Genomic DNA, 15,190 nt, shown 5'->3' with positions numbered 1-15,190 from the left:
CTGACTCCGTCTGTCCTCCACTGCCTGTCCTCTGGGTCCCCCTTATATTCCCAAGGGCAGGTGCTTTCTCTTCCCTTTTGGCCTTTTTTCAGAACAAAAGCACGTTATCCTAACTGGCAGGCTGAGCTCCCAAAGGCTCTTATCTCTCCACCAACAAAAGCCATTTCTTGTTGAATAGGTCACCCAGCATTTTTCTGAGTAGATGCCAGCTCGGGGATGCCATAGATAAGCCAGTGGTGGCTTGTGTTGTCATCTCCCTGATGGTTTGCTTTTCATTCAAGTCCATTAATTTGTCTAAGATGAGAAAGGGAGAGGCCGAAGCACATGCAGTTAAGTGCTGGGACTAGAGAATGAGCAGTGATGATTCTGGAATGGGAGGCTGGCGATGGGCGATTCTGATAGAGTAAGTCTGCCAGGGAGCGCGGGCGGTGCGTGTGGAACTGCCCCTCCGTGCGACTGGGTGTGAGGCTTCAAGGAAAGGACCTGACGGGGCTGTCCCTGACTCTTCCTTCTCTCCACGTGCTATCCCCCCAGAAGATGTTTGGAATGTGGTTCCTGCTCAGCCCCTGCAATCCCATACTAGGGATGCAGTGGTGACTTTTCTGCCATCCTTATGTGCTTTAAATATGAAGGGCCCTTGAGAACTGATCAGAAACACCAATTGTGCTGGCCTCTTAAAAACTTGGGGTCTTGGATTATGTCAGCGTTGACTTCCTGGTTGTGATGTTGTACTGAAGTTGGGCAAAATGTCACCCCTGGGCGTCGCCTTGTGGAGGGGCTGAGGATCTCTCTCCATCATTTCTTACAAGTACACAGGAAGCTACACTTCAGAATAAAAAGTTAAGAAAAAAATAAAGTCTTTCAAATAATGCAGACTCCAAACAAGTCCTGTATGAATTTACAAGGAGCAGCTTATTTATCCTGTGTCTAACGCTTTGCCAATATCCAGTAAACATAAAAATCGGATACCAAAACCACCGAAGGCAGTGGAAAGGAATGAAGTGCTGACATGCGCTGTGACACGGATGAACCCTGAAAGCATCTTGCTGAGTGAAAGAAGCCAGGCCACATACTGTGTGATTCCTTTTATATGAAATGTTCAGAACAGGCAAATCTACAGAGACAGAAAGCAAATTAGCAGTTGCTTACGGCCGGGAGTAGCAGGGGCAGGAGGGAGTGGGGGGTGCCGGCTGATGGGCGCAGGGTCTCTGTTTTGGGTGACATTCTACAATTAGTTTGTGGTGATGGTTGTGCAACTCCATGACTGGACTAAAAACCATTGAATGACACAGTTTAAATGGGTGAATTGTGTAATATGTGAGCTATATCTCAATAAAATTGAAAAAATTTAGGGTCTTAAAAAAATTTAGTGTCCTTTGACAGTTTTAAGAGAAGGAACAGCAGTCCTTGGAAATAGCTGGTCTCTTCTAGATGAAAGCCCTCCGCACACTGGTTTTAAATTCAGGCCACTGTCCTGGGGCATGTTCTGGGCTCCGTCATAAACCAGATTCATGGCCTCCCACTGAAACCACAGTGGGGTTTCCGATTGCTCATCCTAAGGGAATGCAAACTCGGTGTGTGCCAGACATTTGCCAGGTGCTCTCCCACACGCTTTCTTAAACTTCTTGCAGCCCTCACGGGAGGTCAGGCCCATGTTTTATTGATGAAGAAATGGAGGTTCCAGAGATTATACACAGTGAGGAAGTGCTGCAGCAGGACCCAGAACTTGGGGCTTATTGACCCTAAAGTCCAGTGGAAGGTGGGATTGGTGAACTTTCCCTCACGTCTCACACGAGTGAAGAGAAGTCAGCTGCAAAGCAAAAGCCGGACTTGTGCAGGGCAGAGAGCTCAGGAAAGTCACCAGAGAAAAGGCCTGTGGGCTTCGTGCGAGTTGTTTTCAGGCTGTGTGCTCATGGGGAATCTGCTGCCTCCGGAAGGGAGCGTGACATTCTGCTGTGTTCCCTGGAGCAGCTCTTCCCAGGAGAGCTCCTATGGAAAGATAACTGTGGGAAAACATGTGGAGGCTTTCCGTGGACGCGTTTGGGAGTGTCTTTAGGTCTTGGAGGAAACATGTTTATTTCCCTGAAGCCCTCAGCTTTGTCTCTGTCCTGAGTTTTCAAGGGTTCATAACTCGACGAGCTATTTTTGGATATGGAGGGAGGGCACAGCATTACAGCCAGGGAACTTGATAGTTTTTATGAGTGTTAATGCTGTTACGTGGTCAGTGGGACCCTCATGGTAAAATGGGCCTGAGTGAAGGGAGGTGAGGTGGGGGTAAATACAAAAAGATTTGCACTCATTTAGTGATGCTCAGAGGGGTCCATGATGGACTCTTTACCTCCCAGGAGCTTATTAAAAATGCAGATTCTCATGTCTGAGCCCAAACCTACTAGATCTGAAACTCTGGGGGTGATGCCCAGGAGCCTGTGTTTTAATAAGCTCTCAAGGGAATTCTTATGCACCCTGAAGTGTGAGGAGCATGGCACCAGATGATCTTACAGATGCTTGGGGTTGAGCAGGAAGATCTGGTTGTGTTCCCAGGAGAGCACCTCCTTCTATGCTGGACCTGCTCTTGCAGGTGGAGTGTGAGCTGGGAGGGAACATCAATTCACTCATTGACAGTATTCGCTGAGCACTTCCTATATCTAGGCACTCACTCCCTGCTCTCAGGGCCTTTACATCCTAGTGGGGAGTCAGCAAACGAGGGAAACTTATAAAGAAACTCCTGCAAGTGGTGATGCAACCCTGGGGTGGTGACATTCAGCCTGATGAGAAGGAGGAGGAGGAGATGCCCAAGTAAAGAGCGAGGGGAAGGGGTTTCCAGAGAGGAGACTGCTTGTGCAGAGGCCTGGAGCTGGGAGGAGCTGGGCAGGTCAGAGTGAAACGTGGCTGGGGTAGCCTGATGGTGGTGGCGGGGGGCAGGTGGCAGAGAGAACGTTGGAGAGATGAGCCAGGACCGGATCGCAGGACCAAGAGGAGTTTGAATTTTACTCTAGAGATGGTGGACAGGATTTAATTAGGGGAGCGACAGGATCTGATGAAAGGTTTAAGATCCTTCTGGCTGCTAAGAAGAGTGGTTTGGAGGAGGACGAGATGAAGCCAGGGGAGGTTCTGTCCAAACTGTGACTGCTACAAAGCCATGTTATCTTTATTTATTTTTTTTTTGAGGGGGGTTGGGGGCACAATTTAAGAAGAAAATTGGAATTGTTTTGTCAGAGTTTCTATGGTAGCATTGTACAAATGGAACAGCCTTGCCTTACAGGTGTACGTCCTCATTGCTTTCATTAGATGACATTGTATGCATTACAGTACCAGCTGTGTATGTACCCATTTAAGTACACATACTACTACTTACAAAAAGTGAAATTTATCAAAAGAAAATTCAGCTTAGATGTCCATATTTTTGAGACATATAAAGCCAAGCTCAGTTGATTACAATTTAGCAGCATCTGCAAGATTTTATCCATTTCAGAAATCTGAGCTCACTAACATTGCCTGGGCTGGGATTTTTTAGCTGAGAACTGCTTACCTGGGTGTAGAAAATCTGATATTTTATTTAGAAGAATGAGTCATTGCTTTGGGCATTCAGAGTCCTGGGTTTTATCTTCTGTGTTGCGTAAGTTTGATTTGACCTTGAACAAGTCATTTCAGTTTGTATACCAGCGTCCCTGTGCAGAAAATGGGTAACGAATAGTTCTGGGAAAACTCCTGTCATCCTGGTACCTGGGTGAGAGCTCTCCAAGACCTAGGAGAGATACTAATGTGCAAAGGCCCTGTGGCCGAAGGGAGCAGGCTGATATTGTAGGAACTGAAAGGCAGCCTGTGTGGTTGGAGAGCAGAGTGCAAGGGGGAGACGGTCCAGGGTGATGCTGTAGAGGTAAGCAAGGGCCAAGCTGGCAGGATCTTTGAGGCTTTGTTGGGTACTTTAATCTTTGTCTGAAGAGCAAGGGGAAGCCATTGGAGGATTTAAATAGGGGAGTGAAATAAGGTTGATAGATATGCTGTCTCATTTAATCCTCATAACAAATGTACTTGGTAGGTAATAGCTCTATTTTAAACCAGCACGGAAACTTCAGTTAGTGGATATGAAATAGTTTACCCAAGAGTGCCTTGCTGGTGGACGGTGGAGCCAGGAAACAAACTCAAGTCAGCCTGACTCCAGGGTCCTCTGTCCTCCGTATCAGCCTAGCTCAATAATAATACAACAATAACCACAGTTTTCCAATGCTTTGAACTTTTAAGATGAAAGATCTCCCTTAAATTACAAAATGGTATTATGCTGCAGAAATACGAGTGGTGATGAGAAGTGGATAACAAGGGAGCGTTTAAGAGGCCCAGTCTGCATGGCTCTGGTCCAGCGTCTTCAAGTTCCTTGTCCTCTGGTGGGTGGGGTGGGCGGGGTGTGGGGGGTGTCTCACAAGCAGCTATCAACACAGAGAAGGGTTTGGCAGCTCTGGCCGGCCATTTGACACTGCCATTGTCCATAAGGACTCATTGTCCGTGAAAAGTGCCCGAGGTGTGGGCTTTCAGGGGTTTTGAGCTGGGAAATCAGATCTGGGCAGTTCATGCGTGGTTTCACTGGGGCGGTCATGCCATGCCAAGTTTCTGCTTTCTCCCTCTTGGGTAGTCAGCTGGCTTAAGTGGATTCTTAGAAGCAGGTCACCATCTCAATTTTGAACTCAAGCCATGTTTAAGATTGAAATGGGAAAACACCTGCCGGCCCGTGGCCCTTAAGGTTTCTGTTGATGATGACAAATCTCTGTTCTTTTCTAGTTGACCATGTTGTTCCCGAGCCTGGGACAAGCCTGCTGGCCGCCTTCGACCAGTGGAGGGAATGGGCTGACAGCAAGTCCTGCTGCGACTACTCTCTGCACGTGGACATCACTGAGTGGCATAAGGGCATCCAAGAGGAGATGGAGGCCCTGGTGAAAGACCACGGTAGGCTGTGCTGACCTTCTGGGGATATTTCCATTTCAGTTTATGAGCTGGCACAGCTCTGTGAAGAAAAGCTCTGTGAATAATTCTTATAGCTCCCCCTTGCGCCTCACCCCTTTGCCTGCAAGGAGAGAGGGCCTAGGCTCCAGTTCATGCTGGTTGGAGGGAGCCAAACCCAGGACAGCACCAGAAGCTTTCATTGATGTGAGCACATGAGCCTTATTAGGGGGACCTGTTCGTATGTAACAACTACTCACAGCTTATTAGTTTGAGGGAACTGTGTGCCCTAGCCGGGCTGGGGAGTTGAGGCTTCAAGAGCAGTTACCCCAAAGGATGACACTGGATATCCCAGTGAGGATTCTAGGCAGTCTTAGGAAGGCACCCAGGACCCGGAGTAGAGGATTTGGGCAGCCTCTTTCTGCAAACCTGGAAGGACCAGGATAGATTTGTGGGTGATGAGGCTCTGGGACAATGTGAGGGGTCTTTTTTGTTCTGTAGGACTATTTTGGGGAGCAAGATCCCAGGGATTGGGTTCTGAAAGATTCTCGCTTGTTCCCAGGAATCTCAGGGGATTTAGGTGGTGTTGTCACACCACGTTGTCTTCCAGGGTCTCCTTGAGCTTGGCTGTAGACTAGACTCCTGGGGTCACGTGTTGACCTCAACCATCAGTGGATCTCAACCATCAGGGAAGCATCTGTTGCTTTAGGGGTCCAGGACTTCTAGGCAGTGCCATGAGCTCTAAGTAATATGGCAGGAGGGAAATCTCTAGGCGTGGATATGCTAGAAAAAGCCCAGAATGAAAATCTAGCATCTTAGGTTTATTTTTCTGCTCTTCCACAAAAAGCAGGTATGACCTAGCTGTATGATCTTGGGAAAATCACTTAAATTTTTTAAAAAATCTTATCATGTGAGGGTATTGGACTAGATATCCTAAGATTCTTTCTGTCACAAAGGTCCCACATAAAAGAAAATAGATAAGCTTTGACCTTTCTCACTTTTGAGAATACCAAGACTCAAATGGATTTAACTTTTGATACTTATAATGAATTTACTCTCAATCAGCCAGAAGGGTTACCATAGCAACTGTTGTCTAGCAGGAGGGAAGGGCCAGGATGTCCTGAGTCATTGAACTCGGGTAGCTTCCAGCACCCCCAGTGGCTTGAATTAAACTCCAAGGCTAGAGGGTTGTCAGTACAATTGTTTACCACTGTGATGGATGTTGGGCAGGGATGTTCGGTCTGGTTCCTCTGGAGGCAAGAACTAAAATGCCAGGATGAGAATTGTGACATCTGCTTGTTGCACTCATGGACCTTTTATTTAAAAACGTTTCTTAAAAATCAGCACGGAGCGCAGTCTGTTTACCACAGAAAAGACATTTTCATCTACAGATTCTGTATATCTTCATCTACAGAATCTTCTAATTCATTTTCTTGTTAAGGTCACAACAGTTGGAGGCAACTTTGGTTTTTAATTTTTAAGTTTTAATTGTGGTAAAATACAACATAACTCGAAATTTGCCATATTAATCATTTTTAAGTGTCCAGTTCAGTGGCATTAAGTACGATCACATTGTTGTACAACCATCACCACCATCCGTCTCCAGAACTTTCCATCTTCCCAAACTGAAACTCTGTACCCGTTAACCAGTAACTCCCCATTCCCCCTTCCCCTAGGCCCTGGGGAATCCCCATTCTACTTTCTGTCGTTATGAATTTGACATATAAATGGAATCCTAGAGTATTCGTCCTTCTGTGACTGGCTTATTTTACTTAGCATTGTGTCCTCAGGGTTCATCCATGTTGTAGCATGTGTCAGAATGTCCTTCCTGCTTAAGGCTGAATAATATTCCATTGTATAGATGGACCCCATTTTGTTTATCCATTCGTCTGTCCGTGGTCACTTGGGCTGCTTCCACCCTTTGGCTATTGTGACTAATGCTGATATGTATTTGTAGGGGTATACAGATATGGGCAACTTTTAATCTTGATATAATTTTAACCTTAGAGAAAATTGTAAGAATATTAAAAGGAACTCTTGTGCACTCTATTCCCAGATTCCCCAGTGGGTTATATTTTACCCCATTTGCTTTATCATTCTCTCTCTCTCTCCATCTCTGTCTCTCTTTCTCTCTCTCTCTCTGTCTCTCTGTCTCTCTCTATATATACATATGCATAGTATTATAACTTTCTCATTCCCTTCCAGATTATTTGGTTTTGGGTTATCTATTAAAGTCACATCTCCATTTCTCTGTTCTGTCCCCCAGGGGTAAATTCCTTCCTCGTGTACATGGCTTTCAAAGATCGCTTCCAGCTAACGGATTCCCAGGTAAGAAAAGTTGGCTTTTCAGAACAGGCTCACTGGCCTTTGGTATATTTGGGCCACTGCTGTTGTCTTGGGAGCTGCCTTCAGTGGGGCAACATGGCCTAGCATGTCTTGAGCCTCCTTCGCACATCTGGTGCAGAGCCGGGTGTCATCCCTGAGCTCCTCACTCCTAATCCACATCCTTTTAGGTTCTGCTTCCTCATGTGCCCAGAAACATTGTCCTCTGGGCATGTCCGAAAAGCTGGCCTTAATAGAAACAGGCAAAGGGTGCTGTTTCTGATCCCTGTGGCCAAGAGGGAGGTGGTTGTATTTGTGAACAGGGAGGCAAAAGTCTCTGTCTCTGATCCTACCCCTCCCTCTCTCAGATCTATGAAGTATTGAGCGTGATCCGGGATATTGGCGCGATTGCCCAAGTCCATGCGGAAAATGGCGACATCATTGCAGAGGTATGGTGCATTCCTCTTCATCATTACTTTGTGATCCCCCCGGCAAGAGGCAGCCTCAAGAAAGCAAAGCAACTTCTGTAGTTCACCTCCGAGGAGGAAAAGCAGGGTGACCTGGTGTGACCATCCTGGGGCACTGTACTGGGAGTGTCACCGATGGCATAAATGTTGGCGACACTTGCACCTCAGTGTGTTCTGCAGGGCATCCAGCCTGTTCCCTTTCCACAGTGCTGTACAGCAGCTGCCTGTGGGGCAGGAGGCATGGACCCCCTAGTCACACAGACATTTTACACTGTAGCCCAGGGCTGGGAACACATCGGCTTTCAGCATCCCAGGGGAATAGCTGAACATATGTGGGAGGCTGTAATTGATCTGTCATGGCTCAGGCAGGTCTGGGAACAGGGTAGTGAGCCCTTCCCTTCCTGGGGTCTTGGGATGAGGGCCGAGTGGTGAGCAATGCTATTTTTCTGTCTTGCCTGAGGAATTTTTACCCAGGTCTCTAGCAGGCAGAGCCATCTGAAGTCTAGCTCTCCCTGACAGCCTGGCTTTCTTTAAACATTGCAGGAACAGCAGAGGATCCTGGATCTGGGCATCACGGGTCCCGAGGGACATGTGCTGAGCCGGCCTGAGGAGGTGAACATCTGCTGAATGGAATGCGAGAACTGGTGTCCCTTGGGCGCTGCCAGAGCCACATAGAACCCACTTTCTGCCTGTCGAGAATGGGGCTTTTCAGATGCTGATTTTGGTCCCTGTGAGAAGTCATAGGTTGCCTGTGTGTGTGTGACAGGCAGAGTGCAGTGTTAGAGGAGCTGCGGGACACGGCGGTGTGGGTTGTTTAGCCTGAGGACGCCTCTTTGTGTCTCTGATTCTCCCAGCGCTTTCTTGGGTAGATACGGACAGCTGTTTATTAGCATTTTGCAATCTGGGTTTCGTGTTTCATAACTTGGTGCCTCCAAAATCTTGCCAGTCACCAAAACATAGTCATGGGGATCGAAAAGCTCTTCTAAATGTCTAAAAAGCATAAGGGGAATTATAGGTTTTTCCAGTTATAAGTCTGCACAGGGTATAACATAATCAGCAGAGGTTGGTAGACAGAATCTTTCAGAATCGGGGAGGGAAAATTATGAGCAGAATCCTTGCTGGCACGAGGGTTGAGAATCGCTGTCTTGGATGGCAAGGCTTATAAGTTAGATGGGGGTCGCTTATGTCCTATGTGACGGAGAATCTGTTTTTCTGATTAGAATTTGTGGCCTTTCAATACTTCTCAAGAGTTGGCTCCCTAGTGAAAGGCTCAAGGTCAGGCTTTTGAGGACCTGGTGACTCTGAGCAAAGAGAATGCTGGGGACTCTCACGGAAACAAATAGACTTTCTTCTTTTGGGAAAGAAGTGATGGAAAAGGGACAGTGCAGAGAAGCTCAGATAAAGTCATCAAAGAACTGGATGTTGGCTTAAAATTGTAGTTTTTCCTTCTGGGAAAAGGAGGTGGAGGGAGATGTTTGACAAGAGTATGAATGGGACCAGTGCCACCATATTGCACGACTTCAGAACTAGGATGTTCCCTCTGCATCTGGGAGGTGTTCACGTCAGGACCCATGGGTGGAAGAGGAGTCTGCTCCCCCAAAAGAAAATGGATTCATGCAGGTTTGACATCGAAGGTGCCATCAACAGGCTGCCTGGTGCGGGTGAGGTGGCACGTAGCCATAGCCTTTTTCTTCAGACTTTGGGCGAGGCTGGAAGAGGAGAAAGAATGTAAGAAAGAGGCAGAAAAAAGAGAAAGTGGAAGCCACTTGGAATGTCTTGCACACATTGAGAGTTTACACTTCTCGCTCTGCCCTTACTGCACGCACACACACACACACACAGCTACACACATGCACAGACATGCACACAGTCACACACAGACACACACAGTCACGCACACACACACAGCTACACACACATGCACAGACATGCACACAGTTACACACAGACACACACAGTCTCACACACACACACACAGAGATGTACACACAGAGACACTCGCACACCAGGGCACCGTCAGCATGATCTGAGGTCCTGAGGACATTCTTCTCTCTCCAGGTGAAAGGGTGGGAGCTATTAAATTTTCCAAATTGTGTGGTCTCTCTCCAGGCCATGGGATGCAGGTCCTTTCATAACCATCCAGCCTTCCCACGCGTGCTCAGAGCTGCAGGGGGTGAGCCAGAGCCAGCATGAGGGTAAAGGAGGCTGCAGGTGACATCTTATGCCCCTGTGTTAGCTGTGCGGGCCCACGCTGTGACCGTGGCTGGCCGTCAGTGATCCCAGGGAGGCAGCTGGTAGGAGAGAGGGTGACAGCCTCAGCGGCTGATGCTGAAAGTACCTGAGGCTGGATTTATACATAAACGTGCACGCACAAGCACACACGCACACATACACACGTGCACACATATGCATACTGACTCCATTTCACTTGCACAGGCACCCTCAAGATCCCTTTCTCTGGCTTTGTTTCCCATTCGGAGCTGGCCTTGGTGACCATTTTAACCAGATTTAAGAATCTGGACAAACCCGTTGGGCGGGAAGGGCCGTGGAAGGCATGCTGGCCCTCAGCCCCGCTCTCCACCGAGGGTTGGTCCTGTGTTCAGTCTCGAAGCAGTTTTGGGACCAGGCATTTGAGCTGCGGGGACTCCAGGAGAGGCAGAAAGATGGCATGGCTCACGTGCTTCCTTTCTTTTCCTTGTGCGCCCACTCAGAGCTGGCGTTTACTGAGCACCCACGGTACCAGACACTATGCTCAGCAGGTCACATTGCAGCTTTATAACCATCCTGTGAGGCAGACACAACACAGCCTCCTTATCACAACTCCCGGGGGCAGCATTCACGCAGATGCGTGGCTGTATCCTGGGAACCTCTTTACATCCTCTCCCTGCGCGTGGTGCCGCGGAGCTGTGCTGCGAAAAACCATGGAGGCGTGGAGTGGACTGCCTGGCATCAGAGAACCAGAGAGTGTAGTGTCCCGTCTGCTCCCCCAACCCATTCCTGAATGTATACACACACTCTCTCATGCACGCACACACATATGCACACCCCGGCTCAGCATAAAGCCCCAGCCTGTGTAACCAGGTGGTGACATCTGGGATTGGTCTTAATTAGAAAGTTTACTCTCACCTTCTTCCAGTTGGTTGGCTGGGGAGCCGCTGCCGTCCCCCCCTTCCCCCAGCTCTGCAGTGGGCGAGAAGATGCTGCTCTCTGAGAAGCCAGTGCCGCCTTTCCTGTCACAGGAGGCTACTTCTGAGAGCCACCTGCTTCTTGAATTTTTAGAGCCTTCCTGGGGGCTTGCCTCCGTCTTTCTCCTGCTGTCTGCTCTGCATCCCCGAAAACAGGAAGCAAGCCCACCCTGCTTTACTGAAGAGGCCAAAGCAGTCAGAGGAGAGTTGACCTGGTTCTCGTTTTGACCACAGAAATCAAACCCCTTTTTCCACGATTAGACACAAGACACTTCTCTTGTAGCAGCAGCACTTATAGTAAAAAAATACTTTTCTGGGCCTTCACCTTGGATTACCAAAAGCACATGTAGAAGTTGTTGCCTTGAGGGTTTCAGTGTCCCCAGCAGCAGGTTAGGAAGGCTCCTGGGGGCTGATAGATCCAGGAAGGCTCCAGCATAGGAGCTCTTGGCTCCTTGGGAGGGTAGTCATGTCTCACGAGAGGCTGCTTTTGGGGCTTTCTCTTCTGGCTGCTTTCCAGGGTCATCTGCTTCTCTGCTGTTCAGAGGCACCTACTCCGTGGGGGCCCCCGTAGGTGGTGCTTCCTCTGAGCAAGTGCATCCTTATCATGGCCCTGTGAGCTGCTAGCACGAGCCAGCACCTTCTCCTTCGGGTACTGGGGACAATCTTTCAGTTTATCACTAGGGATGCATTGTGTGTTGAACTCTATGTGAGTGATAAAGAGAATAAAATATGGAGCCATTCTGAGGGAACTTGAGCCTCACAGTCCACTGAGGGAGAGGCTGCCAATACATGTGAAACAGTAGTTAATAACATGCAAAAACATACTCCTTCACGGTTTCATGGTTGATCGCCAGCGTCATGATGGCTGACTTGGGCTTGAACTGCACAAAACGCGTTCCAGCTGGTCTCTGCTGCTCTTCCCCTCCCCCGTGTGAGACTCCCGGGAGGGTTCTCCTCGGTCCTCAGCCGGGGAGATTGAAGGAGATGCTAGGGAATGCAGAAGTCTAGAAACCAGCGCTCCACAAGTGGTGCCCGTGCACGTATTATGATTGAGGCCCCCTGGGGGACAGAATGAGAACATGATCCCTTCTGCAAGGACTTCTAGACCAGCTGGGGAGAAAGGGAGATGGGGAGCATGAGGGGGGTAGCACGTGATGGGGCGCTGGGTGAGTTACGGCCGTCACACTGGTGTCTGGGAAGACGGTGGGGACTCGGAGGTGAGGGCAATGAAGAATCCTTGACAGAGAAGGGAGTGTTCTAACTGGGCCTTGCAGAAAGGTGTGACTAGGGTATGCGGACAGTTGGTGGACTGGACCCCCAAAGGGCAGAGGGGCTGTCATGTAAAGGGAGTGTCGGGTACCGACACTGTCATGTCTTCCTAGACAGGGTACTTTCCTCTGGACCTTGGGTGCCTCATCTTTAAAATCAGAATGCAGGACTAGATGACTCCCCTTCCCCCAATCCCTGACAGCTCCATAATAAGGCAAATAGAAGTTTTTATTTTTAAACTATAACATGATTTTTATAATATTTTAAAGCAATATTATTTGAATCGGAGTTCACTGTGTGTAAGACAGTTTATGTTTATGTTGGAGGCGTCACAGCACACACTGAAGGGTAAATGTGGGCCCTTCCATGGTTCTGGGTAGAACGCGGAGAGCTGGGTTTGAAGGACCTTCTCCTTCGACGAGGTCACGTTGTAGCTGAGCCTCTGCCCTCACACCAGCCTGCCCCGCGCTGGGGCCGGGGAGGGCTCAGAACTCCCCTCACAGCGGATGAGTGAGTGGGGCCAGACAGGGCCCTGGGATGTGGATTCCTCAATCAAAAGCCAGTCTTAACTGACGCCAGGCTTCAGGGTGGGCCCCCGACAGCACTGGCGCTTCTGCTCCATTTCCTCCCTGATTCGTGTGATTTCGAGCTGCAGTCCACCCAGGACAGCCCGCTCCAGGCCACTGTGCCCTGTGGTTATGAACACTGCGGCTGTTCACCCCGATGGGCTCTTGGTGGGGACGGCACCTTGGGTGGTCACCTGCACCCGTGGGAAGCGGTGAGGGTTCCTGGGACGTCCTTTTCACACTTCTCTCTGTGGACTCTTGAGGTGACCGCCGAGACCCAGGACGTCCCTCCTCGGTGCTGCTCGGGCCAGAGGCGCTTCTGCTGTAACTGGAGCCAAGGGGAGGGAGGGCCGATCGGTCAGCTATTCCAGGAATTAAAAACATTTGAAAGTTTAATGAGCTTTTTCAAGAGCCATTTGATTTGCCCTTAGATTTCTAGACATCTCTCTTCACATATTTGATGCCTGAAAGGCCAAATGTGAGTGAAGTTGTCTTGGTTTATTAAATTAGATTACCAGTTAATGCAATTATAGAACTTCAGCTCTTGGCCAAGCTCCTGGAGAGACTCGGGCAGCTAGGATGATTCAGTTAGGAGCGCAGTCATTTCTTGTGGAAAATAGCAGCTCTTTATGGAACAGCCTGCCTTTAACCTTTAACACGAAATGAAGTCATTTATTTGATCAGTAAACATTTTTGTGCACCTGCTGTGTACTGGGCTCGACGTTGGGAGCTACTGAAGGTGGGGCTTGAAGGATACAAAAAACTGAGTAAGACCCAGCCCCTTGCCTCGAGGAGCTGACGCCACAGCCTTTTGCCAGGGTTTGGGAGGGAGCAAAAGGCTGCTTGAGCTCTCTCGTTGCACGGGTTCGTCTGCTCCTTCAGTTGCCCATTCTAAACCCACCCTGCTGGTTCCTCTGTAAGATATAAGTTGATCTGAGTAGTCTCACCTGAGCGCATGTTTAGCAGTAATCACTTGGGATCTTGAAATATCATTCACTGAAGCATCAGGTTTAAAGAATCAGATTATTAATCAGAGCAACCTCCCCTCTCGTGCCGAGGGTCGTACCAGTCTGTGCCTGGCCATGTTTATACACAGAGGGCCTTTGGTTCACACAAATGCTGCCTGCTCCATTCCCGGAGCCCTGTGAGGTCGCATTGTTCCTCGGGCGATGCTGGCTTCATTTGTGGGCATCGGACAGAAGCCCGGCACAAACATTGCATCCCTCAATGTCTTGACTGGACTGTGCAGCAGGAATGGTTGCACCGAATTGGGAGCACTAAGTTTCCGTGCATGTTGGTTCTCAACCATTAGCAAGTGTGAAAACCCCACAGAGTTGTGAAGACCCACATTTCTGGGTCCCACCCCCAGAGTTACTGATCCTATGGATCTGGGGAAGGGTGTGAGAATCTGCGTTTCTTACAGACGCCCAAGCCTGCTGACCACACTTTGAGAACCACTCAGAAGGGCTGGGAGGGAATTGCCTCATCATTTCGAAGAATCAATATTGAGTGACACTGGGCAAGTCACATCTCCCTCCTGCAGTGCCACTCAGGGAAGGACCTTGAAGACACAGTGGTCTCTCATCCATCTTGGCCTCTCTCGGTGGTGGAGGGTAGAGACGGGTTGATGGAGTGGGCGCAGTTCTGATGTTCAGATGCTCTTCTGTAGGTTGAGGCTGAAGCTGTGAATCGTTCCATCACCATCGCCAATCAGACCAACTGCCCCCTCTACATCACCAAGGTGATGAGCAAGAGCGCAGCCGAAGTCATCGCTCAGGCCCGGAAAAAGGGTGAGTGCCACCGCCTGTTTGACTGCGGCAGGGTTGGGAGGCTCCTTTTCCAGGCCCTCAAGCCAAGTGGGCGGCTTTCATCATGTTCCAGCATTAACCTAATTACAGCTGAGCGGGGCAGGGAGCTCCAGTTTCTCCCTGTTTCACCGCTGTGGCCTTGTTAGTATCGATTTAGAGCTGCCCGGCAAACGGTGGGTGGGCGGGCACATTTCCCTCCTGCCTCCCTTCTATAAAAAAGGTGGGTTTAATTTGATGCAGTCTAAATAAACTAGGCACATACACAGATGACATCAGTTGCCATCTGCCACAGAATCCTGGGGAACGTTCTGCTGCAAAATGTGTTTCCTCTCGGTGGCTGGTAGTGATTTCCACCTGGGGTAAATAAGAGCGTCTTGTGGGGGCGTGGGGCGGGGGATTTTGCCCCAGACTCCCTTGTGTCCTGCTCTCCTGGTCACTTCCTGTAAATTCTAATGATATATTCTGAGCTGAGGCTGGCTTTCTGTTATTACTAGGGAGTCCATCGAGAAGGTTCTTGGAAACTAATCTACTAAGTACAGCTTCCAGTGCTGCTTCGAGGGGATGTTCTGAGGAGCGTCTTACCCATAATGAATGCAGCAGAGCCCTCTTGTAACCTGCCTTGGCTATGAGTTTGGATAATC

The 15,190-nt window shown here is 49.2% G+C and overlaps 1 protein-coding gene across 1 annotated transcript in view; it reads left to right on the top strand.

Moving 5' to 3' along the window:
- Window positions 1-15,190, top strand: part of DPYSL2 (dihydropyrimidinase like 2) — a 68,925-nt gene that overhangs the window by 33,229 nt on the left and 20,506 nt on the right. The window contains exons 4-8 of the mRNA XM_046656320.1: window positions 4,774-4,938; window positions 7,199-7,260; window positions 7,623-7,703; window positions 8,265-8,333; window positions 14,411-14,531. Of these exons, the coding sequence (XP_046512276.1) occupies window positions 4,774-4,938; window positions 7,199-7,260; window positions 7,623-7,703; window positions 8,265-8,333; window positions 14,411-14,531 (498 nt within the window). The remainder of the gene's footprint in view (window positions 1-4,773; window positions 4,939-7,198; window positions 7,261-7,622; window positions 7,704-8,264; window positions 8,334-14,410; window positions 14,532-15,190) is intronic.

Source organism: Equus quagga, chromosome 3 (assembly GCF_021613505.1).
Source record: "Equus quagga isolate Etosha38 chromosome 3, UCLA_HA_Equagga_1.0, whole genome shotgun sequence".
NCBI lineage: Eukaryota > Metazoa > Chordata > Mammalia > Perissodactyla > Equidae > Equus > Equus quagga.
This window is presented reverse-complemented; position numbering and strand designations above follow the sequence as displayed.